The 19,107-nt window shown below is 44.0% G+C and overlaps 1 protein-coding gene across 3 annotated transcripts in view; it reads left to right on the forward strand.

Moving 5' to 3' along the window:
* Positions 1-18,471, forward strand: part of GJA8 (gap junction protein alpha 8) — a 31,463-nt gene extending 12,992 nt beyond the window's left edge. For 2 of the 3 annotated variants that reach the window (XM_035315538.1, XM_035315539.1), the window contains one exon: positions 12,755-15,907. In XM_035315538.1, coding sequence (XP_035171429.1) covers positions 12,765-13,970 — 1,206 coding nt within the window. In that variant the 5' untranslated portion in view covers positions 12,755-12,764 and the 3' untranslated portion in view covers positions 13,971-15,907. Of the gene's footprint in view, positions 1-12,754; positions 15,908-17,255 lie in introns of those variants that run through there. The other variant, XM_035315541.1, reaches the window with a different exon arrangement.
* The last annotated feature ends 636 nt before the right edge of the window (positions 18,472-19,107 follow it).

Genomic DNA, 19,107 nt, shown 5'->3' on the forward strand with positions numbered 1-19,107 from the left:
CTGTTTTTGAGTCAGCAACGTCAGCATGTGTAAAACTAAATAATCACCGAGGTTTCTTTTTTCTTTAGGTAGGACCTGAATAACCAATGCTCCCATATGCCAGTGTTGCTAAGCTGTCTGTTGCAGACCTAAGTAATCACTCCAGTTATTAGAATAGTGATTCTCAAATATTCAGTATTGCTAATTAGAAAATCAGAATTCAAAATCATGAGCAAGAGAATGGGTAATACCTTTTCTTTTTCTAGCCTGCTTCTGTCATCTCAATCCTTGTTAGGGCTATAGACACTGACTTTAACATTCAGTCACACAAGCCAAGATGATGTATTAGAATAGACTCGTCTTCTATATTGTGCTTCTGCAAAGGAGGATGTGCTTTTGAAAGGAAAAGCTGGGGCTGCAGCTGAATATACCCAACACCACTCAGCAGAGCTGATGTACAGCAGCGGGGTTTGAAAGCGAGACCTACTGCTTCCTGGGCTGGAGCAGGGTGGCCAACATATGACTCTTTGTGTCCTCTCTTCAGAGCTTCAGGGACACTCTCCCTCTCTTAAGGGACTGGAGAGTCACAAACCATTAAAATACATGCCTGTGTTTTGCTGAGGAACCATCTGTAGTCATAGCTGCATTCACTGTGGTGGTATTTATCAATCGGACAAGAATGGGGGCTCATGGTGCTGAGCAAGTGGAGAGTTATTGACAGCCGCTGTTCCAAAGCGGGACTTCCCACAGTAGTAGCTGCTGAAAGTTTGCCAGGTCTGACACAGAAGGGGGGACACCCAAAGAGTCTTAATGCTCCTTTTACAAGGATCCTAATAATGCTTTAAACCACATTACTGTTAATATTTAATCTGAGTAGTAACAGGATTGCAGTTTGCTGGAAATAATGAAAAAAACGTTTCTTCAAACTGGAAGCCCCTCAGCCCTAGCATCTACATTTTCTGGCATGTCTGTACATAGACAGTCCCTGCCTCCCTCCACCTTGCTGTTTATTAATTTGAAGCCAAATTATCTCAGGGAATGCCCAAGACCTTTGGATGGATGATTTATCTGGATGAGTGGGTTATCTCCTTAATCAGGAAAAGAGAACGACTGGCTCAACAGTTTCCAAGTTCAATAACATCCTTCTTAATAAATTGCTGAGGCATGAGAGGTTTCCGTTCCTTGCTGGCATCTTTACACTGTGCCCAAAGAAACAATCATATCAGGTTCAGGAAGGCAAATGACTGAAAGGGCAGGGAAACAGGAACCGTCCCCACGGATGTCCTCCCCAGAGAGGCTGGGAACGTACTCTGCTGTGGGAAATGGGACGCTGAGGTCAGCCAGAGTGCACGGCAGGTATGCTCATCTCTTGGGACAGGGAGAAATAGGGAAGATGGCCTGTTCTGCCATTCCTCCCACTGCTCTGTCTTGCTTATGAGCTTTCCCGAGCCACCTCCACGCCTTATGTGCATGGGGCACCTCCACCGCAGAATGATGCGGTGTGGAAATGAAGGCAGGGAGATAAAGGTGGAGAGTGGGTGGTGACAACGCTCCTGAGAGCCCTGAGACTACCACTCAGCAAGGCAGGCCTTGGTGGTGTTAGGAGAGCCCAGAAGGGAGAAAGGACTAGGGAATGAGCCCCCAGCAGAAACTGAAAGGCAACAAACCTTGTGGACAGGGAGGTAACACAAGAAGTTTCCAGATGTGCCCTCTTGTTCAGGTCCTTCAGAAGCTTGGTCCCTTCCAGCATCTTGTGCTTGAGAAGAGATTATACAAAAAGCCTTGATAAAACAAACACACAGATCCCCACAAAGGTTTGGGAGATTTTAGCCCCTCTTTCACTGCCAGGCCTTGAGCAATTATTACCAGAAGTTTTATCAGGTACATGTTCCTGCCATCCCTGGATCTGCTTTATATAGTACAGATTGGCGGTAAGCAACGTGTTCCCTGACTGCTCTGATACCTCACAACTCCTGGTAGCAGTTAATCTGCCTCTCTAAGGAGGATCTCAACAGCAGTGGAAAGGATATAACCTAGAAAATATGTAGAGAGAAATTTGAGTCCAGGGGCCACCAAAGGATGCAGCTGCCTGTATTCTCAGGTCTTCTCAGTGATGCCCTACAGCTGATGTGCTGCATCTCCATGTCTGACCCAGGGCAGGTTCGGGGCAAGAGAAGGGGCTAGATAAGAGGACATATGGGGACCCAGGAAAGGTATTTTCTCTATGATGGCTCTGTAATGCACATGCTATACCTTGCCTACAAGCTCTGTGCCCTGTCACAGTACACCTACTCAGAAATAACATCTGCTTTAGGGTGAGAACCTAGAATTTCTAACGTGGTGCTGTTGTAAAGGTCTGTGAAGCTCAGTCAAGTTCTAAGTGAAGTCATGCCGAGCAGTGAAATTGTGTGTCTAAGACTATTCTTCTCTTCCTAGTGCTGTTTGTGCTTCTGCTGTGGTACTACGACACCTACCTTTGACCATTGACAGCGTATCTCCTTTGCCTTTCAGGTACTTTGTGAGCTTAGATTTTATTATTAACTTTGCTGTTATGAAAGGGGAAATCATGCAGGTCAGTTGGTATACATCACAACGTCATAAAGAAGTGATCTTCACATCAGCTTGTCTACATCTATTTAACAGTTAAAAAGGTACTGTAAAAATTGTATTCCAAACAGATCATCTTAAGATCAACTGCATCATCTTAACTTTCCTGTGCTCACCCTAGTTTTGTATCTGCAGAAAAAGCCTAAGAAATGAGGGAAGAGAAAGGTAGAGTGCAGAAATAGCTTAACAGACGCCTTGTGCCTTCTTTCTCAGCCGTCGCATCCCTCGGCTTCCCCTGGCGCCGTGCAGTGCATGAGTGAGAAAACACCGCCCGCTAGTGGTTCAGGATGCAGGAGCCCGAGAGACCGCTTGGCAGAGGCTGTTTCCTATTTTTGCTTTGCTGATGCCGCTGCAGCGGTTCTGCCGAGATGAGGTGGGTGGCTCTTATTCCTCCTGCCCAAAGATAAAATCAGCATCTCTGGAAAAGGTCAGCGCTAAACTGTGTGAGAAGAAGAGGTTCTTACTGGCAGTGCCGTGGGTCACTCGCACGCTGTTTTTCATGGTTAGCTTTAATGTCCAGATGAAATGCTCTAAATAAGGCATGGCATTTAATCTTACAGTTGCGATAGTAGGAGAACAAATTGTTCGAAACGTGGTTATGTTGAGCATGCAGCTCTAAATTCACAGCACATTCAGAGCTATCACTGCTTACTGAAGTGGAGGTATAAAGCAGTGGTCATCCCAAAGCTTCCTCGAGGACAGTGCAGGTCAGGCAGGCAGAGTGGTGTGGAGACACCTCCACAAGCCTGGGGCGAGCTAGCTCCAGCATGGGAAGCAGCATAGCATCAGTGTGCTTCACACCACCCCAGCTCATTAGCCCCACTCTAGAGGAGATAATTAGCTCAAGTGGAACATGTTGCTGACACAGCAGACCTGCTTTCAGACCTGAGCTGATATCTGCCCAGCTCAGCATTGCACTGTGCGGTGTAGGCAACTCAGGATGTCCAGGCTGAGTTTTCAGGGTGGGTGGCAAGATACTTTTTATTTTCTGAAGGTATTTCTCAGAGACAAATGCCAAGAAATGATAAAAACATAGGGCCGAAGACCTCAGAAAGCCTCCCCCTTCCCTTCCAATTGTTTTCCTTTTTATGAGATAGGATCATTCTTAACAGATGTTTGTTTACCTCTTCATAAAAACCTCCTGTGATTCTACAGCCTCCCCAAGCAGTGTGCTGCAGTGCTTTGCTGTTCTTACTGCTGCAAAGTGTTTTTCTAATGTTTAGCTATATCATCTTTATTGCAAATTAAGCTGATTATTTCTTCTTCTACTTCTGGTGAATGTGGAGGACAACTGCTTAGTCTTTCCACCCATTATAACAAATGTTTATGTGCTGGAAGACTGTTACCATGCTTCCCCTCCTGTTGTTCTTTTCCTAGAAAAAACAAACCCAGTTATTTTATCCATTCCTTATAAGTCTTTTTTTTTTTTTTTTTTTTCATCTCTTATCATTTTGTTGTTTGCTTTTGGACTTTCTCCAATTTGTCAACATCTTCTGTAAAATGTAGTGCCTGGAACTGGACATACTGTTCCTGCTGAGAGCTCTGCAATAGCAAGTAAATGCACAGAATAATTGCTTCCCTTGTCTTATACACAAAACTCCCCTTAAAGCACTTCAGAATGAGATTTGTCTTTTTTTCTGTGGGAATTTCACTTAACAGACTCGTATTCAGTCCCACCTCAGCCCTTTCTGTGCTGCACTGTTGTCAAAATGGTTATGATCTGATTCTGTAATTCTGTGATCTACTTTGGACCAGTGTGTTTGGTGTCTATGCCCTCACCATTTCTGAATGATATCTTGATACAGTCACCTCTGCGGAGGGCACGCCAGTTCTCCAGTGTTTCCTGTTCATTTCAACTTCAGATCTCTCCCATCCCTCTACCTTCAGAAGGAATGGCAGACCCCAGCCCAGCTGACATCCTTTCCATTTTGTTTTCTGTTTTGTAGTCTGAATCACTCAAGGAAATGCAGAGCAGCCCTGGGGCCAAAACGTCGGGAAGGCGATTCTCCCAGCTGGGAAAGTGAAGCCCTGATAATTACCCTTGATTATGTACTTCATCCTGTGTAGGTGCTGCACAGTGGTATGCTTGCTGCTCTGGGGGGTCTGTGATCTAGATATTTCTGAAATGCTCACTAAAGTCAACATACTTGATATCTACCATTTCCTTCTTGTCTACCAGACCTATTAGTCAAAGAAGAAAATTAGCCTGGTTTGACAGAGTTTGTTCTTCAGAATTCCCTGCTGGTTGTTTCTTATCACCTTATTGTCATTTAGATGCTTATAAATTGATTGTTTCATAATTGGCTCCAGTATCTTTCTAGGTATCACAGGCTGACTGGCCTGTAATTCCCCAGGTCCTCTTATAACAGTAATTTGCAGAGCAGAACTGCATTTAAGTTAAAGAGATATTGAAAGGCATTCCACTTTTGCTCTGCTTATCTTTATTCATTGTCTAGTTTTGTTCCATCCCTTAAATTAAAAACATATTTCTCATAAGTATTTATCTTCTACTTGAGCCCCAGCATAATCCAACCCTGACTTCGCCTCTTCTGTTACTTGCATACTTCCCCAATTTTCCTCCTTCCTGATGCTTTTTTTTCCTCCCTCTCTTTTCTTTCTATTTTGTTTGCAGTTTTGTTTGCAGCGAAATGTGTTCCCCAGTTCCCTGAGGGCTCTGAAGAGATGCTGAACTTTGGGCAAGTCCTGGAAAAGTCTCAGAGCTCTGCCCTTAAAATGGGGACCCTGACATTTGCCAGTTTTGCAGGGACCTGGCAAATTCTGCCCAAAGATTTGCCCAGCACTAGCTACATTTAAATGATTTCCAAGGCCAATAGGTGGTAGAGAGAAGAGGAAGTCTGGGAAGAGTCTCATCTCTAGTGATCACACTGATTGACAGCTTTGGCACAAGGATGGACTAAGAAGCATGTTACTAGAATGCAACTGTCTGCTAAGTTGGGTGGTCATCTAGCAAAGAGCATTGGGTAAAGCTCCCAGGTTCTTGTAGGGAGAATGAATATATCCGGTATTCAGCTTCAGCCGTGAGTGAAAGGTTTGTGTGCTCAGCAGAAGAACAGGAAGCATGTGCCACTTTCTAGCTAAGCAGATCAGGAGAAGATAACTTTGTTTGAGGGAGAGGTATCATTATCCAGGGTTATGTGCTATATAATTGCACAATCTGCTATCATGCATGAACAGAGCTGTTCAATAGCATGGCCCTGCCTTGTCCTGACATCATGTCTGTGTTGGAAATCCATCTGGAATGAAAAATCTCACATTCCCCAAGTGACCTCGTAGTTTGTGAGCAAAAAGCTGAGTTATAGTGGAAATTTTACAGTCTCAGTGGCGCCAGGAGATGGGAGCTCAGTGACCAACTTCAAAGCAGCTCAAGGATGGGAAGTCATAGAATCACAGAACGATTTGTCTTGGAAGGGACCTTAAAGCCCACCTAGTTCCAACCCCTTGCCATGGGCAGGGACACCTCCCACCAGACCAGGTTGCCCAGAGGCCTATCCAGCCTGGCCTTGAACACCTCCAGGGATGAGGCATCCACAGCTGCTCTGGGCAGCCTGTTCCAGGGCCTCACCACCCTCTGAGTAAAGAATTTCTTTCTCATATCTAATCTAAACCTACCCTGCTTTAGTAGAGAACTACTACTCCTTATCTTATCACTACCCTCCTTTATAAAGAGTCATTCTCCAGCTTTCTTGTAGGTCCCCTTTAGGTACTGGAAGGCTGCTCTAATGTCTCCCCAGAAACTTCTCTTCTCTGTGTTGGACAACTCCAACTCTCTCATCCTGTCTTCCTAGGACAGGTGCTCCAGCCCTCTGATCATCCTTGCAGCTCTCTTCTGAATGGTCTTCCTTTTTCTTTTTTTAAAAGTGGAGGTTATGTTTCCTCTTTTCCAGTTTGTGAGGACTTCACCAGGCTGCCACTTCTTAAATATGATGGATAGTGGCTTAGCAGCTTCATCTATTAGTTCCCTCAGGACCCTTGGATGCATTACATCAGGTCCCATAGACTTGTGCACCTTTAAGTTCCTTAGATGGTCTTGAACCTGATCTTCTCCTGCAGTTGGTGGTTCTTTGCTCTAGCAGTCCTTGCCTTTGCCTTCTGGGACTTGTGCTGCATGGCTAGAGCTCTTGTTGGTGAAGACTGAGGCAAAGATGCTGTTGAGTACCTCAGCATTCTCTAGATCCTGGGTGATCAGGTCTTCTGCTTCCTACTGGAGAAGCCCCACTTTTTTTTAGTCTTTTATCACTGACATACTTAAAGTGACTTTTTGCATTGACATTGACATCCCTGGCCAGATTTAATTCTATCAGGGCTTTAGCTTTCCTAACCTGTTCCCTTGCTGCTCAGACAATTTCTCTGTATTCCTTCCAGGTGACCTGTCCTTTCTTCCACTCTCTGTAGGCTTCCTTTTTGTTTTTAAGCTTGTCTGAGAGCTTCTTGTTCATCTGTGAAGGCCTTCTGTCATTTTTGCCTGACTCCTTCTTTGCTGGGATGCATCACTCTTGAGCTTGGAGGAGGTGATTCTTGAATATTAGCTTTCTTGGACTCCTCTTCCCCCCAGGGCTTTATCCCAAGGTGCTCTATCAAGCAGATCCCTGAAGAGGTCGAAGTCTGCTCTCCTGAAGTACAGGGTAGTGAGCTTGCTATGAGTTCTCCTCAATGAAGCAAACTTCTTTCCAAAGTAAATAATGTCTTAAAAGTGCTGGAGACATCCATGGTTCTTCTGAAGCCAAGAAGAAGTCCTAGTAACAGTATTACTCTCATTAGACACAAATATTTCTTGTTCTGGTATTTGGTGATGGATGCACTCAGCACTTCTACAGGTTACTTAATGAAAGCATAAAAATTAGGCCAGGTACACAGGTTGGAAGTGTTGGCCATTGTTCATCTGGCACTGTCAGTGTTGCAGTTTTTGTGCAGACTCACACAGATGCCCCGTGCTCTGTGAGGTCCAGTCTTCTAGACCTTTGGTTTTATGGTCTCAACTAATTTTTTTCACAGCCACTACCTTCATGTTACAAGGGTAGCCCTGGCTTCCAGCACTTCCCTGATGACTGAGAGAGTCAAGGCCACTTCTTGTTCTTTTTCTGCTCTGCCCTCTCCTCTCCATCCCTATCTCAAACACGTCCCTGTGTAGTCCCAATACAAGAGGAATTCCTCATTGGCCATCTTTATTTAGGATATGTTCCATACGTGTGCAGGAAGAGGAGGCCCTAGTGAGCTGGAAAATCTGTACCAGAGCCTTTTTTCAGTAATCCAGTTAAAGGCACCATGTGCTTTTCCCCAAAACAGAAATGTCCAGCAAGCTCACTGTTCCCACATTAGGGAATATGATATCAAATGATATCTAATGATATCAAAAAAACTCACCCTGATCATTCAAGAGAAGGTTGCATGTACCCAAAGATGAGTAACTTGAATATAATTTCTGCATCAGCTGCATCTTGCAAGTAGTTCTGCATCTTGCCAGAAAGTGTTTGATATTTGGATAGTATTTGCAAATGGCAGATAGGAAGTTAATGGGAAATGTCTCTGACAGTAGCTGGATGTAATTAAGAGATGGACTGTAGCCATGTAGTTACATACCAGATCTCAGTTTTGGCTTATTTAATTAGAGAGATAGGGCCCAGAAAAGGGATATACACGTTCAGCCAGAGCTGTTTTTCAAAAGAATAGTTTCAATCTGAAAAGGGACGGGCAGTATAATGTCTGAACCATTTGGCCTCTGTGATACGGCAGCTTGCAGGCATTATTTAAAGATGTTAGCTCCTGGTTGTATCAGTCAGTCCTCTGTCTTTTACTGCTTCCCAAAGAGGAGATGAGGGTGGCAGTGATGACCATTAGCACATGACTCATGTACTAATCCTAGTTTATCTCAGCAGTGTCTAGAAAAACAAAGCAACAAAATAATTCCTTACTCTTCCTTACCATCCTTATTCCTCTCGATGAACAAACTGTGCCTGTTCTTAATCAGTGCATATTCTTGGGCTCCGTATCTTCTCCTCTGTGTGTCCTCTTGCCAGAAAAGTCTCTTCCAATACTTTATATAGCTTGAGCAGAAAATGTCATGCACCAGGCCTCTACTACTTCTCTATTAAGAGAGTGATTTATTAAGGTGTTCAGAATATGACCTTTATCCAACTTTATGCATTGAGATTGATTTTTCTTTGTCTCTAAACTGGTCCCTCTTGCAAAATTTGATTCTCTTCCATCTCTAGCTCCTTTGAAATTCAGCCTGAATACCATCCTCTCTGCCTCCATTCGTGCCTTAGATACTGGGACTGTGCAACTCAGCTTAAAAGCTGCTTGGGAAGACAGCTGTTGAATTGAAGCTCGGAACTTACTTGGGCACAAATGCCCAGAAATGCTTAAAAGAGGCCTCGAATGATTGGTTTGAAGATATAATAATTTTGTGTCCCTCAAGTTATAATATCTCTTTCAAATGACAGCTTTTCTAGAAACAGTGTCTCCCAGAGCTATTCTGGGTAATTAAATTCCGTGATGATTTTGTGTAAAGAGGGAGCAGAGCGACTTGCTGGCTTGTCACTTTATAAGCTTGGTACCTGTGTCATTGCTTAGCAGATCTTGCACCCCATAAGCTTCTTTTTCTTCGGAGCTGGGCAATGAGAACATGTTCTGAGCAATTCTTACAGAAAAACCCACAAAAAACCACCTCAGCATAAAGCCATATCCTTTGCCTCATAATCAAAACTCATAGTGCAGTTGTCCTTGCGGATGCATTACCGCACGTGAGATATTTCTTCTGCAGGCTCTCCCGCATTTTTGCAGATGGCTGAGGGTAGGCAAGTATGCCTGAGGTAACATTCCTGTTTGCTGGGCTGATGGAATTCGGCTACACTCCTTAACAAAACAGTTTGTTTTAGACATTTTTGATGCATGTGCATGTGCAAAATGCATTTGGAAGAAAAACTAAGCAGAACAAAGACACTGAAAGGCTAGGCGGTAAAACTAGTATTTCTCAGCTTTGGTTAAGGTTGACTGATGGTTCTTTTTTCCTAGTAAAAGATGTTAAAGGGCAGACCAAAGTATCCAAGAATGCCAAATTCAGAGGCAGTGCCTTAGTGACCACCTGTGCTGGAAATCAGCCGTATGCCTTGGTTGTCAGAGCTGGGGCTAGGGTAATAAATTAATTCAATTAGTTCTGCCACCATCAGAGATGTGGGTGCTCCCTTTCCACCTGTCATACCGTGACACCCAAAGACTAGTGAGTGGGGTCACAGAGCTGTGCTGAACCACAGCAGATCTGCAGAGATGCTTCACTCCCCGTTTAACTGTACAAACTCTCCTTTATGCATGTATCAGGTTTTCACTGCCCGTTGCCTGCTCCTCTCCCCCCTCCACACTTTTTCATGTTCAGTGGATTCTCCTCTCTGTGTCTCTGCCTCTTTCTCTCTCTCTTTTTTTTTTCCCCCTCTCTATTGTTCCCCACGTCACCAACTGTCACTCACTTCATAAAGCCGTCTGGCTCGGAGCTTAAATATTGCAGGGCAACTAAAACCTGCCATCAGAGCCAATTCAGTCATATCTGCTCAGTCGTGCGACAAGATTGGGACTTTTAGGGTAGGGAAGAAGAGAGACAAAAGTTCACTCTTCACTGCAGAGTGCCAAGAGAGGAGGGGGACACAATTCTTCGGTGGAACCTTTCCCAGTGGCAAGTTGCTTGCTCAACATCCTTAATCTATACCATCTTTCTTGCTGGTAGCATGCTCAGATTGCAGTGTCTGGAACTGCAGGGAGGGGGTCTGCAGTAAGCCCATGGGAGCTAAGAATAAGAGTCTGTCAACTCTGAGTGGGCTTAGGTGGACTCCTGCCCTTTTCCTCATGACAGGCAATGTAAGGGAAAAGGGGATTGTGTAAATTCATCTCTTTCATCTTTTTTTGTTGTTTGAGATTTGAGGAGCTGACTGACTGCAGGCGGAGTCCTAGGCATCTGAATTGGTTGTACCACTCATCTCCAGTCCACCCAAAATTGTTCCTTGAACCAACTAAGAAACCTTGAATCACTTCACTTGCAGAAAATAGGGTGGTCATGACGGAGCGTTGAAAAATGTGGCTAGTTCAGAAGTGATCGCAGGAGGAGTTTAGCCAAGAGTAGCAAGCCACAAGCGAGGCATCTGAAGGAATCAGGAAACATTTTTCCATCTCTTCTACAGTGAGTTTTCTGTGTGATAAGGTTTATCACATCTAGAATGCTCTTCTATGCTGTAATGGAAATGTTCAACTGGTAGCTGTGGGTAGCAATGTGACTCACAAGGAAAGAAAGGGAGGTAGTTCACTGCAGTGCCTGGGGACAACGGAGTTTATATTGTGCAGTCATGTTTTTTACAGAGTTGCACATGATTGGTAACTGTTTGGTGTACTTTGCTCTGTGAATCTGCAGAAAGAGAATGTTTAAATCAGTTTAGATAATGTATGTAAACAGCATAATCTTCTGCTAGACTTGTTAAAGTAAGTGCTGACATTAACACACTCCTTTACACAACTTTAATGACTGAGAAAGTAGCAATTTTCTTCAGTGACTAAATTATATGTTTGCTGCTTGTGCTTGCAAGGTGTTTGTGCAAGCTGAAGGACTGTGTTCTGTTCTTCATTTTCTAATGTGATTGTCTGGGGCTAAAATTTTGTGGTATTTGAAGATGAGAATAATCAGTCCATCTTGTTTTAGAAAAATGACATCACAAGGATTTTTGGTTGAAAATTTGTGAAATTCCCCAGAGTCACAGAACTCTCAATATTTTATGTGTTTGTCTATGTGTGAATATGTACACAGAGTAGCTGAAACAGACTGGTATGCGTTGGTGTGTCATAACATATGGCATTACAAATATATCCCAGTGCTATCTGAAGGAGGAGGGAAGTTGAGATACTCAGATTTCCATACTGTTGACTGTACATTCTTTTTTCCCAGCACGTGGATATGTGTGTCTGCATCTAGAAAACTATAGATGGAGGTAGCATCTAAAAGAAGGACTTCCAGGTCCCTGTGAACAGCTATTTTATGAATAACGTTAGCTGTTTCTATTGGTGTTGTCCAAGAGTCACTCTTTCTGGGTCACTGTAATATTCTGCACTCCTCAGAGACTTCAGACTACGGTGATACATTAAATCAGACAATCCCTAAAAAGTTTCCTCTTTATTCCCTCTTTCATAGATTTTTTCCCTTACCTAAAATTAAACAGTAGAAAGTTTTGGATACGTGGGATGAAGTTGTGGCCAGAAATAATCTTATCGTGTAAAAATATTGAGGGATGTAAAGTTTGACCTGCCTTTCTTGAAAACAGACTACTTTCTTAGCTTTCCAACAGGATATCTGTAGCTGGCTTCCATCTCTGTGTTAGCCTGGGATAGCAACACACGTTTTATGGAGAAACTAGTATTCTAGGTCCCAGTGATAGACCTTCTTGTTTCTCTCCAGGTTGGTTCCAATGTCAGTGAGGCAACTCACTTCAAAAGCAGATACAATAACTCCAATAATGCTAAATAATTACACTGTATATAATGCATATTGTATAGCAAAACTAGTAAATACGGTAGTTATTAATCTTATAAAATATTACTAACATGGTAATGCTGTTGCTATTGCTGTTATTACCTAACAGAGCGATTTCTAATGCACACTTAATATATGCAGCCTATAGGTTTGTATACATACAAAATGGGCACCAATTTGAGATCTGTTTGACCCATGTGTGGCTCTGCTGAAGAAGAGCCTGGGTGCTTGAAAGCTTCACTCCATCTAACCGCTGCAGCTGCATGCTGATAAATGTGTTCTTCTGTACTGCTGGCAAGTGTCTGTACGTGTATAAAATCTAAGCAGGCACACACAGCTGAGCTTACAAGAGACCACAGAATACTCCTATCTGGAAAAGGAGTTAAATATACTCCTTGGCTCAAAAGTAAGTGACTGTTTAGAGCCAAGGAAGAAAGAATTTGGTAAGCAGTTTGCTTTGGCTTCTCAGAACTTCTCTTGCTAATAAATCATTGTGATCAGGGCAAGCAAGCATCCTCCTTTCTGTTTCCAAAGCATGTTAGGGAAATACTAGTTGAGAGCAACAACAGGCATCAGTGGGAAAACATGAAATCTTTTAAATTTAGCATAATTTGTGGTCATTCTTCTTCTTTTTTCTTTCCTTAGACAGTAAGAAATGGGTGACTGGAGTTTCTTGGGGAACATTTTAGAGCAGGTGAACGAGCAGTCCACTGTCATCGGGAGAGTTTGGCTCACAGTGCTCTTCATTTTCCGCATCCTGATCCTGGGGACGGCTGCCGAACTCGTATGGGGAGATGAGCAGTCAGACTTCGTGTGCAACACCCAGCAACCTGGTTGTGAGAACGTCTGCTATGATGAGGCCTTCCCCATCTCCCACATCCGGCTCTGGGTCCTACAGATCATTTTTGTATCCACGCCTTCGTTAGTGTACTTTGGGCATGCGGTGCACCATGTCCGCATGGAGGAGAAGAGGAAAGAGAGGGAGGAAGCCGAGAGGCGTCAGCAAGCTGAGGTGGATGAAGAGAAGCTGCCCCTGGCTCCAAATCAAAACAAAGGCAACAACCCTGATGGGACGAAGAAGTTTCGCCTGGAGGGGACCCTCCTAAGAACCTACATCTCCCACATCATTTTCAAAATGCTCTTTGAAGTAGGATTCATAGTTGGCCAATATTTCCTTTATGGCTTCCGAATTCTCCCCCTTTACCGCTGTGGGCGGTGGCCCTGTCCCAATCTTGTGGACTGTTTTGTCTCCAGGCCCACAGAGAAGACCATCTTTATTATGTTCATGCTGGTGGTGGCTTCTGTGTCCCTTTTCCTCAACCTGGTGGAGATCAGTCACTTGATCCTGAAAAGGATCCGGAGGGCTCTGAGAAGACCAACAGAAGAGCAACTGGGGGAGGTGCCAGAGAAGCCCCTCCATGCCATCACAGTCTCCTCCATCCCAAAGGCCAAAGGCTACAAGCTGCTGGAAGAAGAGAAGCCAGTGTCCCACTATTTCCCTCTCACAGAAGTAGGAGTTGAGCCCACTCCCCTTCCGTCTGCCTTCAACGAGTTCGAGGAGAAGATTGGGATGGGGCCACTGGAAGATCTCTCCAGGGCATTTGATGAGAGGTTACCATCATATGCACAAGCAAAGGAACCGGAACAGGAGAAGGTAAGAGCAGAGGAGGAAGAAGAAGAACAAGAAGAGGAGCAGCCAGGACCTCAGGAAGAGCCAGGGGTGAAGAAAGCGGAGGAGGAGGTGGCGAGCGATGAAGTGGAAGGGCCTTCAGCACCTGCTGAACTCGCCACTGATATGAGACCCCTCAGCAGGCTAAGTAAAGCCAGCAGCCGGGCCAGGTCAGACGATTTGACTGTATGAGGGTGCAGGATACGGGGAGCACATGAAAAGGAAAAGGAGGAAAAGAAGAGAGAAATAATCCAAAGATATTTTAAGCAAAGTGCTAAATGGTCATTTGAATATTATTTCCACTTGAGATTCTCAACTGGAAAGGTACTATCATGGTAACTGTGCCTTATTTGCCCCATATGTCCATTTGAAAATGAATGTTTTCCCTGTTTCCACATGCCAGCTCATTCCTTACAGTAATATCTACACTGTAAACATAACTGATATCTTTTAAGACCAAATGTAGCAGTGAAACCCAAATGTCACCACTGTGAATGTACTTACTGGAGCTTTGTGTTCCAATTTTTTTTAGGAATGTGGGGAGGATCTGTCTCATGAGCCAGCTAGGGGGACAGCTGATATACGACCATATCTAGTATTTCTCTTTCTGTTTTCACCTATTGCATACTGAGCAGATCTCCCCTTCACTGTTGGCATGGAATTGCAGTTATGTAATTTACAAAGTGAATTCTGTGTTTAGCGCCACCACACTATAATAGTAAGCACTATTTCCCCTCTCTATTCAGAAAGTAAATGCCAAAAATATCTACAACTTCTTTATACATGCAAATTTGAGTTAGATAAAAATATTTTCCCTTTGTCAAAAATATTTTTACTCTTCAAGTAATAGTGACAGTGGGCAAGGTTAACGCTAGCTCTCTTCTAGGACTTAGCAGATGCCCACAGATGGATTATTTGTTCCCAGGAGGGTCATCCAGCCCCAAGCCTACTTCAGAGCACTGGGAAGAATAAAGTCAACTGATATATTTTTTACTTGTAGTCTCGTGACTTAAAGATCTGAAACTCGATTTAGCAAAGCAAGCGTGGGAAGTTTTCTGTGAAAGGAGGGATAGCTACAGTCCCCAGAGCATGAAATCAAATACAAGCCTTCACGGCACGATCCTGACGTGTGCTCAGTTCCTGGAGCTCCCAGACTTACAGGCACTCAGCAAATCTCAGGTATGGTGTCCTGAAGGCACCTGTGAACCTAAACCACAGGTCTGGGTGACTATGTGACAATTTAAACCTCTGAATATAAAACTGGTTGTTCTAGTTTGAAAAGTTTGATATTAGTCTTTTGACATCCTTTGTTTTTAATTTGACAGACCGGAGCCATCCAGTGGTCTACGTTGCTATTAAATGCCAAAGTCTTGAATAAAACAAGACCTTTCAAAAGATCATTTAGACCTCTTGTGACAACAGGTCTGTGCAGAACTCTCAGAGCCTTGGTAAATCTTTTTGGTTACAAAAGGCAGAAAAGTATATGCTTGAAGATGTTTAAATGTCTGTGGATTTCTATTGTTATGACTGCAGCAGCACCTTTGGGCTGGGACAGTGCAGCAGTACATTGAAAAGCGTTAGGTTACCAGCTGTGTCCCTCCTAAAACTGAGCCTCATGCCAGAAAAGTGCAGGTATGCACTCTCATTTGCTCTGCTCTGCAAACCTCAGACCCTGCCAGCTCAGCGAATTCTTTCTGCTGGGCTGCAGCCCATTCCATTGTTCCCAGGGTAGGCTCTAATCCAGGTCAGGAAAAAAACAGTCTTTGGCACAATGCATAAAACTCATCCTGCCATTAGCTAGAAAAGACCCCCTGCCGACTCCCATTGTAGCAGGGCTGACTCAAAGCCCACTGAAGTCAAATGGGTGTCTGAGATGGATCTCCAGAGGGCTTGGACTCTCACTAGTCCTGCTCTACTGCGTCCCAGCCCAGGCAACCCCCCATACAATCACCCCTGTCACTGATGTAACCTGCTTGGTGGAGTTCCCATGCCTTGTTTCGCAGCTGCCATGTTCTATCACAAAGGTGGCTGAACTTCACTGATGTGTGAAGTGAGCTGTAAATATGTAGAAAGTTTGTAGGATGCGTTGGGATTCTTCAGCACCATAGCGGTGCCATGTATTTTTTACACAATTAATCTTTTTGCTCCCCTTGGGACTGTGTATTTTCCCAAGGTTTGCAGCCCGTGGTCATAATCTTTGCTCCTTTGAGAAAGGCTGCTAGGTTTTTGAGAGACCTCTTTGTGAAGGAAGACTGGAAGGTACCTCCTCAGTTCTGGGAAAAGATACGGCAAAGCAAGATATGTGAAGGAACATGCAGGGGGAGAATTTGGAAGCTACCATTTACCCATTCTCTTAATACAGAAACAGGAGAACAGTTAACACAAATGAAAAGCACCTAGCCAAGCAAGAATGAGGAAAGAGTTTTTCAGAAGGAAAAATGCGTTTAGCTCTGGGGCCTCCAACACAAGGACATGGGCCTGTTGGAGTGAGTCCAGAGGAGGGCCACAAGGGTGATCAAAGGGTTGAAGCACCCCTCCCATAAGGACAGGATGAGAGAGTTAGGGCTGTTTGGCCTGGAGAAGAGAAGGCTCCGTGGAGACCTTATAGTGGCCTTCCAGTACCTAAAGGGGGCCTACAGGAAAGCTGGGGAGGGACCCTCTGTCAGGGGGTGGAGTGACAAGACAAGGGGTAATAGCTTTAATCTAAAGGAGGGCAGGTTTAGGTTAGGTATTAGGAAGAAATTCTTTACTCAGAGGGTGGTGAGGCCCTGGACCAGGCTGCCCAGTGAAGCCGTGGATGGATGCCCCATCCCTGGAGGTGTTCAAGGCCAGGCTGGATGGGGCTTTGGGCAACAGGGAGGTGTCCCTGCCCATGGCAGGAGGCTGGAACTGGGTGGGCTTTAAGGTCCCTTCCAACCCAAACCGTTCTGTGGTTCTATGAGAAGATTCCACTGTGCCCAATACTCTACTGGAATCCTAGAAAGAGGATTGAATGCAAATGAAATGCAACCCATTTAAAATTATGGGTTTTTTTTAATTTTTTTTTTTTTTTTTTTTTTTTTTTTTTTCCCCACAGAGAAGATAAAAGAGAGTTGTAATAGGTCTAGGCATAAAAGAACCTACTCACTGAAGGGTGTTGGAAACACTTCCCAGTAGGGAAAAGAGTAACCTGTAACCATTCGTTATGAGGTATCTTCCACTTTCTTCAGATTATCTGACCCTTCCAGATACCAATTTACCAGACTAGAGGAACATTCCCCCAACCCCCATTTCCTTCTAATTACTTGAAAAGTCCTTTTACCTGCAAAATATTTTAATAACCATCCCTGTTCCTGACCTCTGACATGCCTACCTTCATTAGATCATTGGACTACTTAAATATGAGTGCTTATTCATCAGAGGTTTATGGTTCATAATATGGCTGTCAGACAGTCCCGTCTTTAATCATTAGATGTTGAGTACATCATTCTTTTTCAGTGGAGTGCCTCGGTAGAATACACTACATGCAGCATACTGAATGGACGCTCTGTAGTTCTTTCACAGCTGCCGCAGGAAAGCTCATTTCTTCCTCCAGGTCATGACAGTGCAATGAATTAAGCCAATGTTTTCCTCCTGCATCCCGTCAGCTGCTTGTTGATTTCTTTCAAGCCGGTTTTTGAGTGCCCTGCCAGGCTGCTGAAGAAGCTGCAGCTGCCAAGTATGAGCCACGGCATCAAAGCAGCACTTCTCAGCAAACTGGGCAGGGAACTAATGGTCAGGTTTTATGGTGTTCAGCCTCATCTCTACAGTGAAATCACCGCGGGACTGTCAGCAAGTCATTCTTCCTTCTTGTACAATTGGGAATCATTTTCTACCTCACGAAGACGATGTGAGGCTCAATATATTGTGTTAGTTATAGCATGGGAGGTCCTTGGATGGAAGGCCCTAGAGATGAGCAAAGGATTATTTCTGAATGTCATAGCATATAAATGTGTTTTATTCTCCCCTCAGTAAGACAGATTTAATCATTTATTCAAAAAATTCCTAGTGAAGTAGCATAGCAGCCTCAGAGCTGTGGATTCAGTGTATTCAAAAAATAATTAAGCGAAACATATAAATATAAAGAACAGGGAAATTTATCTTCTTGGGAAGGGGAAAGTCACTGGACAAAGAGCCATGCCTGATCATTTAAAGGTGTGTACTACCCCCTTGGCTCCCTGTGCAAATAAATCATTAACGGATCACGTGGCTCTCTGGAAGGAGCACAAGATGCAAGTGTCAAATTCACCAAAGGAGGTGAAAGTAGAAGAGAAAGGTAGTGCTAGCTTACAATAGCATGTGGGAGTTGGTGTTCTTAGTGTCTAGAGCAGCAGACCTAGGATAATGATCTTAGATTTATTTCCAGCTCTGCTACTGACTTGCTGTGATAATCACTTTACCTCTCGGTGCCTGTTTTTTTTCCACCTGTAAAATGGGTGTAAGAATTTCCACCTACCTCACAGGGATGTTGTGAGGCTTCTTTAATTCTGTTTGTAAAGTAAGTAGGAATGATCTGATGAAAAGCACTGCTGAAATGCATTGTATCCTTGTTATTTCCTGCCAGAACTCCTCACTTGGTTAATATGACTCCTTGACTAAGAAGGGCAGTAGGCTGAAAATGTGAACACTGCATTGCACAGACACCATTAACACCGATGTGGATTTGCCACGAATGGAGAAGATTCTGTTAACTGCCCAACCCTTTCTCCCACCTTAGCCTTGGCTTGGCTGTATGAAGCTGTGGTGACAGTGAGGTTCCATGGACCCATCTTGTCCATCCCAGCATCATTCTGTGGCAATGTTTATGCTTAAATAAGCCAGTTTCTGGAGGGGGGGTGCAAATTGGTGAAGCTTTGGCAATTTTAAGAGCCTCCCAAGGCATCTGGGAGAGGGTTGTATAATGCACGATATTGCTGGGCTTCTGTTTAAAACCACTCGATGCAAACTCCAAGTGAATTTTTCAGAATTTCTGTGGAAGAAACTCTATGGAAGAGTTTACAATTGCTTATGGCATGCAGGAAAAACCATCCTTCACAAATGTAAAAACACATATTGTCATATTACACTGATTATTTCCAGTAAGTGAGATAGATACCAACAATCTCTTAGTGCTGAAAAAATGATGAAGTACAGATTACTTCTCCTGTAAGAGGGGAGGGATTTGAGGGGAGTTCTGCTGTCCAGGTCTGTGTGGGCATGAAATCTACTTACTGAGGGAGGAAAGCCTAGGCGCTCCTGCCGCTCGGTAACTCACTGACTGTGCAGTTTTACACTGAAAGAGCAGCCGCGTCACACAATGCTGAAAAAAGTG

This window comes from Oxyura jamaicensis, chromosome 1 (genome assembly GCF_011077185.1).
Source record: "Oxyura jamaicensis isolate SHBP4307 breed ruddy duck chromosome 1, BPBGC_Ojam_1.0, whole genome shotgun sequence".
Classification (NCBI taxonomy): domain Eukaryota; kingdom Metazoa; phylum Chordata; class Aves; order Anseriformes; family Anatidae; genus Oxyura; species Oxyura jamaicensis.